The sequence below is a fragment of the Ornithorhynchus anatinus genome, chromosome 7, assembly GCF_004115215.2.
Source record: "Ornithorhynchus anatinus isolate Pmale09 chromosome 7, mOrnAna1.pri.v4, whole genome shotgun sequence".
In the NCBI taxonomy this organism is placed as follows: domain Eukaryota; kingdom Metazoa; phylum Chordata; class Mammalia; order Monotremata; family Ornithorhynchidae; genus Ornithorhynchus; species Ornithorhynchus anatinus.
In genome coordinates this window covers 60,208,782-60,227,782 of record NC_041734.1, presented here as the reverse complement: position 1 = coordinate 60,227,782, position 19,001 = coordinate 60,208,782, and the positions used below count along the sequence as shown (strand labels likewise).

At 51.2% G+C, this 19,001-nt stretch overlaps 1 protein-coding gene across 3 annotated transcripts in view; it reads right to left on the bottom strand.

The window, feature by feature from the left end:
* PRKACA (protein kinase cAMP-activated catalytic subunit alpha) overlaps positions 1 to 16,086 on the bottom strand; it is a 34,070-nt gene extending 17,984 nt beyond the window's left edge. The window contains exons 1-2 of one of the 3 annotated variants that reach the window (XM_029068876.2): positions 15,883 to 16,083; positions 10,962 to 11,151 (exon numbers count right to left, since the gene is read on the bottom strand). Coding sequence is in view for 2 of the 3 variants with exons in the window: in XM_029068874.2 (XP_028924707.1) it covers positions 15,883 to 15,928 (46 nt within the window). In the remaining variant the exon portion in view is untranslated. Of the gene's footprint in view, positions 1 to 433; positions 591 to 10,961; positions 11,152 to 15,882 lie in introns of those variants that run through there. The other 2 variants (XM_029068874.2, XM_029068875.2) reach the window with 2 other exon arrangements.
* Positions 16,087 to 19,001: the final 2,915 nt, after the last annotated feature.

The following is a 19,001-nucleotide window of genomic DNA, read 5'->3' as shown; positions in this document are numbered from 1 at the left end:
TGTTACGGAGATCGCCTTTCCACGGCGCCTCAGGGTGTGGTGATGAAAGCCCTAACTGAAGTTCTGAGGTCCCCGCCCTAAAACCCGAAGGTCTCCTCAAAACGCCTCAGTCAGGAAACCATTATTTTCCTTCAAACTTTTCCCTCAGAACGACTCCCCAGAGGCTCATGTTCTCCGACTTTCTTTCCTCACGGAACCAGGCTTCGAGAGATCCTTACAGGCCAGGGGACACACCCTAACGGAAAAGAAGCAACGGGCCTAGTCTTCAGTTGGGTCAACTCCTCAGGTTTTCTTGAGGAACCGTTGAAAGGAAAAACCCCAACCAAGAGCTTCTCCCACTTCTCCACTCCACCCCAGGCTCTGTGCAGAACCTAATATCCTCCAAATTTTCTACAATAGGCGAGGAAGAACTACCACTGATCGAAGAGCTCACCCTCAGCGGCCATCATTGTCTCCCGGAGAATGCTGGATTATGGTGTCTGAGGAGAGTCAAAACCCGTCAGTGGCAGTTATTTCACGAGGGTAGGGGGCGGGGGAGAGCACCAGGGAATTCTGGGGGATGAAGAGAACCAAACGAACTCATAGAATTGTGCCTTCTGGGGTTCTGTAGGCCTACTGGAGGCCCCGAGAATGGCAGAAACGGCCATTTGAGATGCTTGGAAAGGCGCAAGAGCACTTTCCGGCAGCAGCCTGCTGCTCTTCGGATCCTAGAAATCCTACCGCGGTGTTTCCTGAGCCATGAGTTCCCCCTAAATCTCTAAGCAGTGTGGCCCGGTGGAAAGAGCCCGGGTGCGGGAGTCAGAGGTCACGGGTTCGAATCCCGCCTCTGCCACTTGTCAGCTGGGTGACTGTGGGCAAGTCACAGTGGAAAGAGCAAGGGCTTGGGAGTCAGAAGTCATGGGTTCGAATCCCCGCTCTGCCACTTCTCAGCTGTGTGACTGTGGGCAAGTCACTTCACTTCTCGGTGCCTCAGTTCCCTCATCTGTAAAATGGGGATTGAGCGTGAGCCTCACGTGGGACAACCTGATGACCCTGTATCTCCCGCAGCACTTAGAACAGTGCTCTGCACATAGTAAGGGCTTAACAAATACCAACATTATTATTATTAACTCCAGCTCCACCACTTGCCTACTGTGGGACCTTGGGCAAGTCACTTAACTTCTCTGTGCCTCACTTTCCTCATCTGTAAAAGGAGGATTAAGGGAACTAAATACCATTAATAGACCATTAAACAGGTCTTTGGTAAGCACCTACTATGTGCCAGGCACTGTACTAAGCACTGGGGTAGTTACAAGATAATTGGGTTGCCGATTTGTCCATTCCAAGCGCTTAGTACAGTGCTCTGCACATAGCAAGGGCTCAATAAATACTATTGAATGAATGAATGAAACAGTCCCTTTCTCACATAGGGCTCACAGTCTTAATCCCCATTCTACAGATAAGGGAAGCAGCACGGCCTACAGGGTAGACAACCGGTCTGGGCGTCCAAAGGAACTGGGTTCTAATCCCGGTTCTGCCATTTGTCTGCCGTGTGACCTTGGGCAAGTCAGTGCTCTGCAGACAGTAAGCTCTTAATAAATATGACTGAATTGAATTAAAATGGGGATCAAGACTGTGAGCCCCATGTGGGACAGGGGCTGTGTTCAACTTGATTACCTTGTATCTACCCCAACACTTAAGAACATTACTTGGCACATAGTAAATGCTTAATTGACAATTATTATTATTATTCACTTCTCGGTGTCTCAGTTACCTCATCTGTGAAGTGGGGATTAAGACTGGGAGCCCCACATGGGACCTGCACTGTGTCCCACCTGGTTACCTTGGTTACCTCAGCGTTTAGAACAGTGCCTGGCACATAGTAAGCGCTTAACAAATACCAAAAAATTGGCTCTCTTCAACAGCTCCTCCCCAGCTTCCATTCTTCACTCCTCCCAAACTCACCTCCTAACTGTACCCCACTGGCTTCTGACCCTTTTCTCACATTCTTCCTCTCCCAAAACCTCCACCAAGCCCACCTTCCAAGTCCTCTTAAAGCCCTCTTCCTCCAGTATGCCTTCCCTGAATAATTCCCAATATTGTGAATCATATTAACCTAACAGGAACCTCTAGAATTTATTCATTTATACCCATCTTCACCACTTTACATATATATTCATTTGTACATTGAGATATTTATTTTGATTCTGCTGTCTGTAAATATTTAGTCAGAGTTTAGTTTAGTCAGGGAAAGGCTTTCTGGAGGAAATTTGATTTTAGTAGGGTTTTGAAGACAGGGAGAGTGGTAGTCTGTCAGATGTGAAGAGGGAGGGACTTCCAAGCAGGAGGGAGGATATGATCAAGGGGTTGATGGCCAGAGAGATAATAATAATGGCATTTGTTAAGCGCCAGACACTGTACAAAGCACTGGGGTGGATACAAGCAAATCAGGTAGAACACAGTCCATGTCCCATATGGGGCTCAGTGTCTTAATCCTCATTTTACAGGTGAGGTACCTGAGGCACAGGGATGTTAAGTGACTCGCCCAAGGCCACACAGCAAACAAGTGACGGAGCCAGGATTAGAACCCATGACCATCTGACTCCCAGGCTCGTGCTCTATTCACTACACCACGCTGCTTCCCGTGAGATGACAGAAAGGCACAGTGAGCAGGTTGGCATTAGAGGAGCAAAGTGTGCAGGCTGGGTTCTGGTGGGAAAGGAGTGTGAACCATGGACTTAGAGAGGCTGGAGGCAGGGAGCTCAGCAAGGAGGCTGATGCGGTAGTTGAGATAGGATATGACAAGTGGGGTGGCCATTTGGATGGAGAGGAACAGGTAGCTAATAATTATTATTGGAGGAGCTTGCAGTCTGGTGGGGGAGAAAGAAATCAATCGATCGTATTTATTTAGGGCTTACTCTGTGCACAGCACTCTGCTAAGCGTGAGGGAGAATAGAGTACAGGAAAATAATTGATCAAAAGGAGAAAGTGCTCAAATGTAGATGGTGTAAAATGATATGCACAAAAGTGCAATGAGGAGCGGTGAGTGCAAAAGTGCTAAGATGATCTCCTGCTAGAATGTACGCTCGTTGTGGGCAGGGAATGTGTCTGTTATAGTGTACTCTCCCAAGCGCTTAGCACAGTGCTCTGCACACAGTAAGTGCCCTAAAAATGATTGACTGATTGAATGACTGAAGGGAGGATAATAATAATTATGGCAGCTGTTAAGCGCCTACTACATGCCAGGCACTTTTCTAAGCGCTGGGGTAGACACAAGATAATTGGGTTGGACACAGTCCCTGTCGCACCCGGGGCTCAGTCTTAATCCCCATTTTACCGATGAGGGGACTGAGGCCCAGAGAAGTTAAGTGACTTGCCCAAGGCCACCCAGCAGACAAGTGGCAGAGTCAGGATTAGAACCCAGGACCTGGGGAGAAGAAAAATTAATTGGGAAATTAGGAGAAGGTGGGATTTTGAAGGTAGGGTTTTGAAGATGGGGAAGAGGTCAGAAGTCTCTACTTTATTTGGAAAAGAATGGGTAACCACTGAGCTGTTTTCTTTCCTCCTCTTCTAGACTATTAGCTCTTTGTGGGCAGGGAATGTTTCTACAACTTCTGTTATATTGTACTGTCCCAAGGGCTCAGTGCCCTGCTCTGCACACAGTAAGCACGATGGATTGATTTTGAGGAGTGGGAAAGACGCGTGCAGAACAAATGGCTTCTTGGTAAAATGATCCGGGTTATAGAGTAACTAGGAGTAGTGACTACGGACTAGGGGCGGGGGGAGACTGGAGGCAGGGAGGCCTGTAAGGAGGCTAATGCAGGAATCTATGACATGACAGGTATCTGGATCTGGATTTCGTGGCCACCAGAATGGAGAGGAAGGGCCGGAACCAGGAAATGTTGTGGAAGAAAAACAAGACAGAATACAAGAGCTGAAAGAGTTGAAGACTGACAGACGATACTGAGGTTGTGGGTTTCGGAGACGGAGAGGATGGTGGTATTGTCAACTGTAATGGGAAAGCTGGAAGAGTTAGGTTTGGGAGGGAAGACGAGGAGTTAGTTCAGTTTTAAAATTGTTGAGCCTAATGTGCCAGGGGGACGTCCGTGAGGAAAGGTCATGGAGGCAAGAGGAAATGTGAGATTGCAAAGGACGTGAGAGATTTGGGCTAGCAACATAATTTTGGGAGTCATCTGAATAAAAATGGTGGCGGAAGCCATGGGAGAGGATGAGCTACCCAGGGAATGAAGTTAAAGTGAGAAGCAGCATGGCCTGGTGGAGAGAGCACGGGTCTGGGAGTCAGAAGGACCTGGGTTCAAATCCCAGCTCTGCCGATTGCTGGCTGTGCCATCTTGGGCAAGTCGCCTAACTTCTTTGTGCCTCAGTTCCTTCAACTGTAAAATGGAGATACCTGTTCTCCCTCCTACTTACACCGTGGGCCCCATCTGGAACAGGGACTCTGACAATGACTCTCCCCACTTTCCAAGCCTTACTGAAGGCACATCTCCTCCAAGAGGCCCGCCCAGACTAAGCCCCACTTTTCCTCATCTCCCACTCCCTTTTGCATCGCCCTGACTTGCTCCCTTTGCTCTTCTCCCTTCCCAGCCCCATGGCACTTATGTACATATCCACGGCCTAGTGGCAAGAGCCCGGGCTTGGGAGTCAGAGCACCTGGGTTCTAATCCCGGCTCTGCCACTTGTCTGCCGTGTGACCTTGGACAAGTCACTTCACTTCCTCTGTGCCTCAGTTACCTCATCTGTAAAATGAGGATTAAGCCTGTGAGTCCCATGTGGAACAACCTGATTAGCTTGTATCTACCCCAGCCCTAAGAACAGTGCTTGGCACATAGTAAGTGCTTAACAAATACCATAATTCTTTTATAGAGAAGCAGCATGGCTCAGTGGAAAGAGCATGAGCTTGGGAGTCCAAGGTCATGGGTTCGAATCCCAGTTCTGCCGCTTGTCAGCTGTGTGACTGTGGCAAGTCACTTCACTTCTCTGTGCCTCAGTTACCTCATCTGTAAAATGGGGATTAAAACTGTTAGCCCCACGTGGGACAACCTGATTACCCTGTATCTACCCCAACGCCTAGAACAGTGCTCTGCACACAGTAAGCACTTAAATACCAACATTATTATTACTATTACTTTTATTTATTTGTATTGATGTCTGCCTACCCCCCTCTAGATTATAAAATCACTGTGGTCAGGGAGTGTCACTGTTTATTGTTGTGTTGAATTTTTGCAAGCGCTTAGGACAGTACTCTGCACACAGAAAGTGCTCAGTAAATACGACTGAATGAATGACATAATTAGTTTGCACGTACCCCAGTGCTTAGAACAGTGCTTGACACATAGTAAGCGCTTAACAAATAGCATAAAAAAAAGAGAAGAGGACCCAAAACTGAGGCCCGAGGGACTCCCACAGTTAGGGGGTGAGAGGCAGAGGAGGAGCCCGCAACAGAGAGAAAGAGCAGCCAGAGAGATAGAAGGAGAACCAGGAGAAGACAGCAGTCAGCGAAAACAAGGTTAGATAGTGTTTCCAAGGAGAAGGGAGTTGCTCACAACAGCCAGAGGCAGCTGACAGGTCAATGGGGATTAAGATAGAGCCTGTTAGATTTGGTGAAAAGGAAGACATGGGTGACACTGCATCCTCAGTGGAGCAAACGGGGCAGAAACCAGGTTGCAGTGGGTCAAGGGGAGAGGTGGAGGAGAGGAAGTGGAGGCAGCAGGTGAACACAATCTGAAAGTTTGGACAGGAATAGGAACAGGGAGATGGGGCCATAGCTGGACGGTGCAGTGGGATCCAGACCAAGGTTTCTTCAGTCCAGGGGAGACGTGAGCATGTCGGAAGGCCTGGGGGAAGGAGCCATTTGAGAGTGAGAGGTTGAAAAGAGCGGGATGTGAGGAAGGGAGGGGAGGGACAAGTGCGTTTGGGATAAGGAGACAGGATGGAATCAGAGGCAAAATAGAGGGCTTAGATTTAGAGAGCAGAGGGGATAACTCCCCATGAGGACAAAGAGTTGAGGGCACTAAAGTAGCACTTATCTTATCCTGCCTTGATTACCGCTTCAGCCTCCTCGTTGACCTCCCTGCCTGCTGTCGCTCCCTACTCCAGTCCATACTTGGCTCTGCTGCCCGGATCATTTCCTACAAAACAGTTCAGTCCACATTTCCCCACTCCCCAGGAACCTCCAGTGCCCGTCCATCCACCACCGCATCAAACTTCTCACCATCAGCTTTAAAGCACTCAATCACCTTGCCCCCTCCTACCTTACCTCCCTGCTTTCTTACTAGAACCCAGCCTGCACACTTCACTCCTCTAAGGCCAAACTACTCACTGTACCTCAATCTCGATTCTCTCTCCACCGGCCCCTCGCCCATGTCCTGCCTCTGGCCTGGAACGCCCTGCCTCTTCATATCCGCCAGACGATCACTCTCCCCACCTTCAAAACCTTACTAAAAACACTCCCCGACTACGCCCTCATTTCCTCTTCTCCCACTCCCTTCTGCATCGCCCTGGTAATTGGATTTGCGCCCTTTATTCACCTCTCCCTCAGCCCTACAGCACTTATGTACCTATGCATAATTTATTTATTTATATTAATGCCTGTCTCCCCCATCTACTCTGTAAGCGAGTTGCAGGCAGGAAATGTGTCTACCATTTTATAGATGAGGTAACTGAGGCCCAGAGTTGTGAAGTGACTTGCCCATGGTCACACAGCAGACAAGTGGCAGAGTCGGGATTAGAACCCAGGACCTTCTGACTCCCAGGCCTGGGCACTATCCACCAGGCCACACTGTTTCTTCTCCCCAGGCCCTAGCCTCCCAATTACCACCTTGGCACTCTGGCACTCACGACTCCCAAAGCCATTTTCAGGCAATCAGTAGTAATAATAATGATAACAATGATTGTGTAATTTGCTAAGCACTATGTGCTAGGCACTGTACAAAGCACTGCGGGTGGACACAGAGTGATTGGGTTGGACACAGTCCATGTCCCACATGGGGCTCACAGTCTTAATCCCCATTTTACAGATGAGGTAACTGGGGCACAGAGAAGTTAAGTGACTTGTCCAAGGTCACCCAGCAGAGAAGTGGTGAAGCCAGGATCAGAACCCAGGTTCTTCGGAGTCCCAGGCCCGTGCTTGGTCCACTAGACCATGCTGCTTCTTATTGAGGGCCTGCCACAGCACCTTTCTAAGCACTTGGGAGCATACAATAGAGAGATCCCTGCCCTCAAGGAGTTTAGAGTTTAGGGGGGGAGACAGACATGGAAATAAATTACAAATAGGAGGAGGTACAGCAGGTGTATACAACCTGTTGAGGAGTTTGGGTGCAATTGGGAAGAGGAAGATGGTCAGTGGAGTGTAGAATACGATCTTTACTGAAAACATGAGAGAGGTGAGCATGTTTGAAGGCAGAGGGGGAGGAGCCAGCAGAGAGTGAAGAGTTAAAGATGGCAGTCACGGAGGGAAGAAGATTGGACCCAAGTGTTGTTAGAAGGTGAGAAGGGATGAGGTTAGCAGAGCAGGTGGAGAGAGATCTCCTCTCGAGAGATGGCAGAGGAAGGCATAGGAGGGAGCTGGGAGGGCGAGGGTGAGATTTTTGAGAAGCAGCGTGGCTCAGTGGAAAGAGCATGGGCTTTGGAGTCAGGGCTCATGAGTTCGAATCCCAGCTCTGCCACTTGTCGGCTGTGTGACTGTGGGCAAGTCACTTAACTTCTCTGTGCCTCAGTTCCCTCATCCGTAAAATGGGGATTAAGACTGTGAGCCCCACGTGGGACAACCTGATTCCCCTATGTCTACCCCAGCGCTTAGAACAGTGCTCGGCACATAGTAAGCGCTTAACAAATACCAACATTATTATTATTATTATTATTATATTTTAGGAAGCTGACGCCTGATGTCTTCAATTTTAGCAACAAACCAGTTGGTGAGGTCATCGGGGGTGACGGGGGAGGTGGGAGCACGCGGGGCTTCAGAAGGGAGATAAAGGCCTGAAAGCATCGGTTGGGGCATTAAGGGAGAAGTAGTGTTGCCGAGCAGAAGAGCAGAATTATAGTAGGTGAGGATGAAACTGAAATGGCCAAATTCCACCTGGTGCCAGGATTTCCACCGGCAGCCCTCTGTGGCATGAGCACAGGAGAGGAGAAAGTGTTTAAGGGTGGGGGTTGGTGGTGTGAGGGGCAGGGTGCGAGGGAGTTGAGTTTGGCACTTAGGTTCATATCTCTAGTTTATTTATTTATATTAATGTCTGTCTCCCCCTCTAGACTGTAAGCCTGTGGGCAGGGAATGTCTACCAACTCTGTTGCTACTGCACTCTCCCAAGCGCTTTGTACAGTGCTCTGCACACAGTAAATGCTCCAACACCAACTGAATGATTCGGCAGGGAGGGTGGGGTTGAGTGATGAGATGATGGAGCGGTGTACTTTGGTACATATCGACTTACCTACTACTTGAGCACTTCCATCAGCTCTAGTCTCTTTCTCCTCATTTCCAGAAATTGCTTTGTGTCTGACCGCCCTGTTGGCCTGAGGGCAGGAATCGTGTTTCTTCTACTTCTACTGTACGATTCTAAGCGCTTAGTAGAGTGCTCTGGTCCACAGTAGGCATTCAGTAAACCACGTCACGCTGGTGAAACAGTGTGGTTTAGTGGATAGATCGGGGGCCTGGGAGTCAGAAGGTCCACCACATGTCTGCTGTGTGACCTTGGGCAACTCACTTTATTTCTCTGGGCCTCAGTTCCCTCATCTGTAAAATGGGGATTAAGAGTGTGAGTCCCAGGTGGGATAGGGACTGTGTCCAAATTGATTAACTTGGATCTACCCCAGTGCTTAGAACAGTGCTCGGCACAGAGTAAGCGCTTAACAAGTACCATAATTATTATTATTCGCAATAATAATTAGTAAGGATCGACTGAGGCCTTTGGAGAGAATTTTATTGACGAAAACACTCAAGAGTCCTGGCTTTCCTGCATGTCGCAGATCACTTCCAGGCCTTCCTTGCAACTGTATGTTCTCATTGAGAGTCGAACCCTGAAATCAGCTGGGTCCTGAGTTGCTCTGCATCCTCACCCAGAACTCCTCCCCATTCTTCTTGCCGGTCTGCTTTTCTCACTCACTCACTTGTCCACTGGCCAAAGCCAAGTGGTTCTGGGCTCACGGTACACGTGGCCCAATCTCATTTGAGAAGCTCTGTATTTATTGAACGCCTATAATGCATAAGACACTGTACTAACCACCTGGAAGAGTAGAACAGAATTAGTACAGCCAAAGCCCTCATTTCCTCTTCTTCTTCTCCCTTCTGTGTCACCCGGGGAACTTGGATTTGTACCCCTTATTCACCTCTCCCTCAGCCCCACAACACTTACATTCAGTGCTTAGAACGGTGCTCAGCACATCGTAAGCGCTTAATACCATAATTATTATGACCTATCCCAATTTTTAAGTTTACATTAATGTCTGCCTTCCCCCGCTGGACTGTAAGCTAACTGTGGGCAGGGAGAGTGTCTACCAGCTCTGTTACTGTGCTCTCCCAAGTGCTTAGTACAGTGCTCTGCACACAATAAGCACTCAAAAAGTACGACTGATCAATTGAGACCTGACCCCTGTCCTCAAGGAGCTGACCTACTAGTGAGAGAGACAGACACAAATACATTACAGATAGAAGGAAGAAATAGAGGTGTAAAGATGTGTACGTAAGTGCTATGGGGGGGTGTCAGCACTCAACTGCTTGGGCGATGCTCAAGTGGCAGTTGGGCGGGGGGTGGGGTAGAGGGTTAGGGAATGAGAGGTTAACCAGGGAAGGCCTCTTGGAGGAGATGTCACTGCAGAAGGGCGAGGAGGAGGATGAAGAGGGTGGTGGTCTGTGGATGTGAAGGGGGAGGGAGTTCTAGGTAAGGAGGAGGTGTGAGCAAGAGGTGGGCGACGAGAGGGATGAAAATGAGGCAGGGTGAGTAGGTTGGCTTGAAAGGAACAAAGAATGCGAGCCAGGGTGCAATAGGAGAGAGAGGATAAGTAGCAGCGAGAGAGCCGACTGAGTGCCTTAAAGCCGACGGTCAGGAACTTTTGCTTGACTATCGCAGAGAGGAATGGGTAACCACTGGAGCTATTTGAGGAGTGGGGAGATGTGCACAGAATTAATGATTAGAAAGATGATCCAGGCAGCAGAGGAAAGTCTGGATTGGAGAGGGGCGAGATCGGCGGCATGGAGGTCATCAGGGAGGCCGATGCAGTCATCAGGTCGGGAGACGACCCAAGTGCTTGGACCAGCATGAAGGCCATTGGATAGATAGAAAGGGGGGGGGAATTCTGGAGATGGTGTGGAGTTAGAATCAACAGAATTTAGCAACAGGCTGAATATGGGGGGCTGAAAGAGAAGGAGTCAAGCAGGAAGAGGGATTTAACTTTCATTTCTTTGGGGATCATAAACTTGTATCTCTGTTCTCTTCTCCAGTGTCATGGTTTACCAAGAGGAATTATGTTAGACTACGGTATTTCTGAGCAGCTTGGTCTGAGACCAAGGATTTTTCTGATTCCCACTCAACTGGAAGTGCCGCAAGGGCAAGGTTGGTTCTAATCCCGGCTCCGTCACCTGTCTGCTGTGTGACCTCGGGCAAGTCGCTTAACTTCTCTGTGCTTCAGTTAGCTCATCTGGAAAATGGAGATTGAGACTGTGAGCTCCACGTGGGGACCTTGTATCCCAGTGCTCGGCATCTAGCAAGCGCCTAGCAAATAATTATTATTTTACTTCTGTGGTACATCTTCGAGCATCCGACGATAAGGACGTTTCCAACCTCCTCTAGCCTCGGCCCACTTTAACCGAGCTTTCAAGAAATCTCAGCCCCATTCCTTTCTTCTCCCCATGATCTTGGTGTTTGGCACAGAGTACACACTTACCCAATACCACGACTATTATTATTATTATTATTATTATAGTAAAAACAGCTTCCATTTTTATTTCCCAGTCACTGTTCACCTACCTGCCCTTCAGAGAGGGGAGACTGGATCCAGGGACCCTTCTTTGACCCTGCCCCCGTGTAGCCTCTTGCAAAGTCTCCTCAGTTTTCTGCCTCTACCGGCTGGACAAGAACGATCGCCACTTCTGAACCAGGGGTAGGACTAAATAAGTTAGTGAGATCAGGAAGTACTTGGGAGATCCTCTGGTGACGGCTGCATAATCAGACAGCATTGCAGTGTCGGGAAAAAAAAAAATAAAGATCATTAGGCTGTACTTTCTCCCCGGGGCCTCCATTTTCACTGGGCCCTTTGGGTGGCTCCGTTGCCCGGCGCTTCACTTAGATTACGGTGTTCAAATCTGGTTTGGTGCTTTGAAATCCTCCAGGGACGACTCCTTGCTCCACTGCCGGACGGTGAAGCTGGTGCAGCCCAAGCGCCCCCTGCAGACCAGCCCCTGTTATCGCCCCCCACCCCACACCCCAGGAAAGAGGACTCCCCCTAGAAGCTCTGGATCGATCAAACGATAATATTGATCGAGTACCTCCTCAATATTTCCTGAGCACAGCACTCCCGGGCAAGTCCAAGAAAGGAAAAAGGCATAATCGAGAAGCAGCGTGGGCCCAGTGGACAGGCCCGGGAGTCGGAAGGCCCTGGGTTCTAATCCCGGCTCCGCCACTGGTCTGCTGGGGGACCTTGGGGAAGTCACTTCTCTGGGCCTCGGGTACCCCATCTGTAAAATGGGCATTAAGACCGTGAGCCCCATGCGGGACAGGGTCTAGGTCCAACCCGATTAGCTTGTATCTACCCTGGCGCTTAGATCAGTGCTTGACACAAAGTAAGTACTTAAATACCACTATTATAATCTATAGGGTGTGTGTGCGCGCTTGTTGGGGGGAATCCTTCCCTTCTGTTCCCCAGCCCTCTTCCCCTTCTCAGGAACGTCTCTCCCTGTTTGCCAATACTTGATCCGTTCAGCTCACTTTAACCGATCCCAGGTCCGGGCTCCCACTGCTTTCTCTGGAAAAAAGCAAGAGTCGCCACACCGTCCTCACTTTGTACGTCAGGCTGTGCCTCGGATCTTTCGTTTTTCCGATCACTCTCTGCTCTCCGTGGTCCGCCAAACTGCTCTTCTCCCCCGGTCTCTCTGACCTCCCCAAACTTCCCTCAGTTTCGGCCTAGTGACTCCGAATCGAAGTACGCTACGGCGGCCTCTCGCTGCTCTCCATTTGATAGGCAAGTTCGGGGGAAACAGAAAGTGTGGCCGAGGAGCAGGATACCTGGATTCGATATAAAGGTCGGGCAAAGGGTAGAGTCCAAACTTTTGGGTTCTCTCTGCCACTCAGACTGTCCCATGACCAACGGGGGACGTCAAATTCCAGAGTAACCCACTGGGTAGATAAGAAACAGAGGTAACCTTAATTTTGATCTCAGAGTAACTTGGACTTCAGATAAATTTCCGTGCCCGGCCAAGAATAAAGACAACACTCTGGAAATCCAGATTTTGGGGACTGACACGGATGGGCTAGACTCGCGTGGTATTTGTTAAGCACTTACTGTGTACCAGGTGCTGTACTAGGTGCAAGGTGTACTGGTTCCCCTGCAAACTCACATGCACAAAAATAAATAAAATAATTATGGCCATGAACCCCGCCTTGTCCCTGCACCCCGAAGCCAGATCCCCCAAACACTTACTGGGCAGGACTGCCCTGGAGCCTTATTTATTTATTTATTTATTTGTTCATTCATTCATTCATTTATAAAAAAAGCAAACAAAACAGTATTTGCTACATGCTTACTGCACGCCGGCACTGTACTAAGCGCTGGGGTAGATTCAAGCTAATCGGGTTGGACAAAGTCCACGTCCCACGTGGGGCTCACAGTCTTAATCCCCATCCTCGCCATTGGCTTCCAAGCACTCAATCACCTGGGCCCCTCCTACCTCACTTTGTTACTCTTCTACTCCAACCCAGCCCGCACACTTCGCTCCTCTAATGCCAGCCTGCTCCCTGTGCTTCCATCTCGTCTATCTCGCCATCGACCTCTTGCCAATGTCCTGCCTCTGGCCTGGAACGCCCTCCCTCCTCGAATCTGACGACTCTCCCCCGCTTCAAAGTCTTACTGAAGGCACATCTCCTCCAAGATGCTTTCCCTTACCCAGCTCTCCTTTCCCTTCTCCCTCTCCCTTCTGCGTCGCCCTGACTTGCTCCTTTTATTCACCCCCCCCCCCGCCCCGGCGACCCCGCCGCCATCCCAGCCCCACAGCACTTATGTACGAATCTGCAATTTATTTATTTACATTTATGTCTGTCTGCCCCTCTAGACTGTAAGCTCGTGTGGACAGGGAATAATAGTAATAATAATAATAGAGATGGTGTTTGTTAAGCGCTTACTGTGCGCCAAGCACTCTTCTAAGCGCTGGCATAGATACAAGGTAATCAGGTTGTCCCACGTGGGGCTCACAGTCTTAATCCCCATTTTCCAGATGAGGGAACTGAGGCCCAGAGAAGTGAGGTGACTTGCCCGAGGTCACACAGCAGACAAGTGGCGGAGAGTCGGAATTAGAACCCATGACCTCTGACCAGGGACCTGTGTCTGCTTTATTATTACCATACGGTGCTCTCCCAAGCGCTTAGTAGAGTACTCTGCACACGGTAAATGTTCAACAGATACGAACGAATGAATTTTCCAGATGAGGGAACTGAGGCCCAGAGAAGTGAAGTGCCTTGCCCGAGATCACACAGCAGACAGGTGGGGGAGCCGGTATTAGAACCCAGGTCCTTCTGACTCCCGTGCCTGTGCTCTACCCACCGGGCCACGCTGCTTCAAATCCTCCCCTTCCCCCCATCCTCTCCCGCCCCCCCCCAACCCTAACGCAATCTAGACCTTCCCTCTTCAAGTGCTGTGGTTAGAGCCCAATGGATGGAGATTCGTGGGTAAAACTGACAGCCCAAGGATTGGGTGGATCTGGGATCCAGGAAAATGAGGGAACCAATCACTCTCCACTAAAATAGTTGTGAAACATCAGTTTATTGATGAATCCTGAAGGCTTAGAGGTCCCAGGAGGCAGGAAACTAGGGAGGCATCCAGGAGAAGGGAACTTGGCTGGTGGGGGAAAGGCCTCGGCCTCTCCCAGGCTGATCTTCTGCCACCTCCCTTACCAACAGGGTCATAGTCCCTCCCCGAAAAAGATAGAGAAACCGAGACAGATGCAACGGAATTAACCCCCTCAACGACAAGACTGGCTCGGGGAGGGACTGGGGCCAGTTTGAGACCCGGGAACTGCAGTTCACTCATTCGTTCAGTCGTATTTATTCAGCGCCTACTGGGCGCAGAGCACTGTACTAAGTGCTTGGAAAGTACAATTTGGCAACAGATGGAGACCATCCCTACCCAACGACGGGCTCACAGTCTAGAAGGGGGAGACAGACAACAAAACAAGTAGGCAGGCATCAATACCATCAAAATAAATGGAATTATAGAGATATACATTGTTCGTGAATGGGAGAGACCACAAGGAGGAGACTGGTGATAAAGCAGCACGGCCTAGCGGATAGAGCATGGACCCGAGAGTTAGAAGGTCGTGGGTTCTAATCCCGGCTCCGCCGCTTGTCCGCTGCGGGACCTCGGGCAAGGCACTTGGCTTCTCTGTGCCTCGGTTCCCTCATCAGTAAAATGCGCTCGTTTGTATCTGTTGAGCACTTACCGTGTGAGAGTACTGTACTAAGCGCTTGGGAGAGTACCACACAATAATAAGCAGACCCAGGGCTGGTCAGAGGTCACGGGTTCTAATCCCCACTCTCCACCACTTGTCTGCTGTGTGACTGTGGGCAAGTCACGTCACCTCTCTGGGCCTCGGTGACCTCATCTGTCAAATGGGGGTGAAGACTGTGAGCCTCACGTGGGACAGCCTGATGATCCTGTATCTACCCCAGCGCTTAGAACAGTGCTCTGCACATAGTAAGCGCTTAACAGATACCAACATTATCAGAAAAATGGGGATGGAGACGGGGAGCCCCATGGGGTACAGGGACTGTGAACGACCCGACGGTTTTCCATCTACCCCAGCGCTTAGAACGGTGCCTGGCACCTAGTAAGCGCTGAACAGATTCCATAATCATTCTTAATTATTGTCATTATGGAAGATGAAAGTGGAGACAGACCAAGGGGGAACGCTCGGAGATACGGGGGGAGGAGAGGCGTAAGGAGGTTGGCAAGCAGCATGGAGGGGCAGGGGTGACACGGAGAGAGGCCGAAATAACGGACGACATCCCAGCCGTGGACGATAATGCGTCCCGGACCAGTCCGGAGAGGGCGGGTACAGTGTCTGGAGCATCGTAAGGGCTTGATAAATACCACGATCGTTAGTATTATTAGCGTGGTGACGGGAGGGAGGGGACGTGGGGCCACTCTGAAGCTCACCGTGGGTCGGGAACGTGTCTACCAACCCTCCACGGTTAGCGACGCGCTCTGCCCACAGTGGGCAAAACACCACCGACGGACTGGAAATCGGGTCGGGAAAAGGAGGACGGTCCTCCTCGGGAAGTGGAAGGGGGAAAAAGAAAAGCCGTGGTGGCCACAGGGGGCCACGACCGCCAACTCCCAGGCGCGACATCGGGTCCAGGGGCGAGAACCGAACGGGCATCGTCTAAGCGACGGCACGGGAATGGGGACGCGTGCCGGAGGAGGCGAGAAGGGCGGTAAGGAGAGGGGGTCGGGGGGGTGCTTCCCGAGAGCTGAGGGAAGTGGCCTGAGGAGAAAAGGAAAAAAGGAAAGGGAAGGAGGAGGCGCGGGGGGCAAAGGAGCAGCAACCAAGGGGAGGAAGGTGAAGAGAGAGCGAGGCAGAGCGGGGCGGTAGCGGGAAGAGAAGTAGAGACGTTGGGCTGAGAACTCCCGGACTGAGGTGGGGGAGAAAGGGGGGGACGCGCGCTCAGCGCGCCGACTCACCGCTCTCAATCTCGCTGCCCTTCTTGGTGGTGGCCGCGTTGCCCATGTCCGCGGCGTTGGCCGGGTCCCCGAACCGCCCCCCGCCCCGGCCCCTAGCCCGGAACGGCGAGTGGCAACGGCCGGAGAAGGAGAAAGAGGAGGAGGGGACGGCAGGCCGGCGGCGGCCGACGAGTCCTCAAGCCCAGCCGCCCGCTCGCCCGCCCTCCCGCCCGCTCGCACGGCTTCCCTCAGCCTCCGCGGCCCAACCGCAACCCGCGTCGGCGGCGGCCCCCGCACGCCGTCGCCCATTGGGCGCCGCGCTCCGGCCGGGCCGCCCCCGGAGCGCCGCTCATTGGGCGCCACGGCGCCCCCGACCCCGCCGACGCGGCCACGGGGGCCAATCGGCCGCGGGCGAGCGGGCGAGCGGGCGGGCGAGCGGGCCCCAAACGGCCAGCGGGCTCCGCCCGGAACGTCACACGGCCCGCCCCTCCCTCCCTCCTTTCCGTCGGCCTGCTGCTTGGAGACGTTTAGACCAGACGTTTGGGGTGGAGCCAGCGAGGAGGGGCAGGGCGGGACCGGACCGGACCACGCTAACCCTTGTCCGAGCCCCCGGGCTCGGCGGCGGGGGGGACGCGAGGCTGCGCAGCGTGGTAATAATAATAATAACAATGATGATGATGATGGCATTTGTTAAGCGCTTACTATGTGCAGAGCACTGTTCTAAGCGCTGGGGGAGATACAAGATCAGGTTGCCCCACGTGGGGCCCACAGCCTTAACCCCCTTTTGACAGATTAGGTCACTGAGGCCCAGTGAAGTGACTGGCCCCAGGTCCCACAGCGGACGGGTGGTGGAGCCGGGATTAATAATAATAATGTTGGTATCTGTTAAACACTTACTATGTGCAGAGCACTGTTCTAAGCGCTGGCGGGGATACAAGGTCATCAGGTTGGCCCACGTGGGGCTCACAGTCTTCACCCCCATTTGACAGATGAGGTCACTGAGGCCCAGAGAAGTGAAGTGACTGGCCCAAAGTCACACAACTGACAAGCGGCGGAGCCGGGGTTAGAACCCATACCCACTTGCGCCAGCCTTTTTCCTCACGCCCTTTGGCACGGCCGCAGGAGTTTTGAAAACCCGATTCATTCAGTGGTATCTATCGAGCGCTGACTCTGTGCACGGCACTGGACTCAGCGCTTGGAATGTGCAATTCAGCCGCAGATAGAGACCATCCCTGCCCGACGACCGGCTCCCAGTCTAACCGATGGTGTTATCCGTTAACGTGCCGAGCACTGTTCTAAGCGCCGGGGGAGATAGTAATAACGTTGGTATCTGTTAAGCGCTTACTATGTGCAGAGCGCTGTTCTAAGCGCTGAGGGAGATACAGGATCATCAGGTTGTCCCACGTGAGGCTCACCGTCTTCATCCCCATTTGACAGATGAGGTCACTGAGGCCCAGAGAAGTGACTTGCCCACAGTCACACAGCTGACAAGTGGCAGAGCTGGGATTCGAACCCATGACCCCTGCCTCCCAAGCCTGGGCTCTTTCCACTGAGCCACGCTGCTTCTCTATCATCAGGTTGTCCCACGTGAGGCTCACCGTCTTCATCCCCATTTTTCCAGATGAGGTCACTGAGGCACCAAGAAGTGACTTGCCCAAAGGCAACCAGCTGACAGGTGGCGGAGCTGGGATTAGAACCCGTGACCTCGGACTCCTGAGCCCGGGTTTGTACCACTGAGCCACGCTTTTAAAACCTGATCCGTGCGTTTCAAGCAATCTCGATTTTGCTGAGCTGGTGGGGGAAGGGGAAGGCTTCAGAACTGGGCTTTTCTTTTTCTTAATAATAACTGTAAAGAATGGTATCTGTTAAGCACTTAATAAATAATAATAATGATGGCATTGGTTAAGCGCTTACTATGTGCCGAGCACTGTTCTAAGCACTGGGGGAGATACGGGGTAATCAGGTTGTCCCACGTGGGGCACACGTTTTTAACCCCCATTTTCCAGATGAGGTAACCGAGGCACGGAGAAGTGAAGTGACTTGCCCAAAGGCACACAGCTGACAAAGTGCCGGAGTCGGGATTAGAACCCACGACCTCTGACTCCCAAGCCCGTGCTCTTTCCACTAAGCCACGCCGCTTACTATGTGCCGGGCACTGTTCTAAGCACCGGGATAGGTCCAAGATAATCAGGTTGGACAAAGTCCCCGTGCCACACAGGACTCACATTCTTAATCAGCGATGGATTTAAATTGTCCTTTCCAAGCGCTTAGTACAGTGCTCTGCACACAGTAAGCGCTCAATAAATACGACTGAATGAATTTAAAGTTAGAAGGGATTTGAAGCTCTTTTTTTATGGTATCTGTTAAGCACTTACTACGCGTCAGACACTGTTCCAAGCACTTGGGAGAGTACAATACAACAGACAGACAGACACGCTCCCTGCCCACAATGAGTTTACAGTCTAGAGGGGGAGACAGACATTAATATGAGCAAATTATGCCCAGAATCTTAATCCCCATTTTACAGATGAGGTAACGGAGGCGCAGAGAAGTAAAGTGACTTGCCCAAAGGTCACGCAGCAGACAGTGGCGGAGCAGGATTAGAACCCAGGACCTTCTGACTCCCAAGCCCGTGCTCTATCCACTAGGCCAGGCTGCTTCTCCGTGGGCAGGGAATGTGTCTACCAACTCTGTGATAGTATATTCTCCCAAATGCTTAATAGGATGTTTTGCACAAAGTAAGCATTCAATAAATACCACTGACTGATCGATCGATCGATCAACTGACCATCTGTTGTCCTGCAGGGAGTTCTGGGTAGAGGAGGACAGAGTTGCAAGTTAGTAATAAGTTGCTGTTCTCTTCCAGGCGGGTTGTTGTCATCCAAAAGTCTAACACTGGTCTCAAGTGATCCTGGGCTTTTAACAGTTTTAAACCTAAGGACTATTTCTCAGATACCGGGAGAAGTGACTTCTCCTCCTGGACTTGTTTTACCCACTTAAATTTCTGGTTAGGGCTCTGTTACACATATATCAAGACTTGATCTGCTGCTTTCCCCCCAAATACCCCAATCACTTCATAAAATGAGGGGAAATTTGAGGTAAAAGGGTGAAAAAACCCAAAAAGTAATGTTCTTGGACAG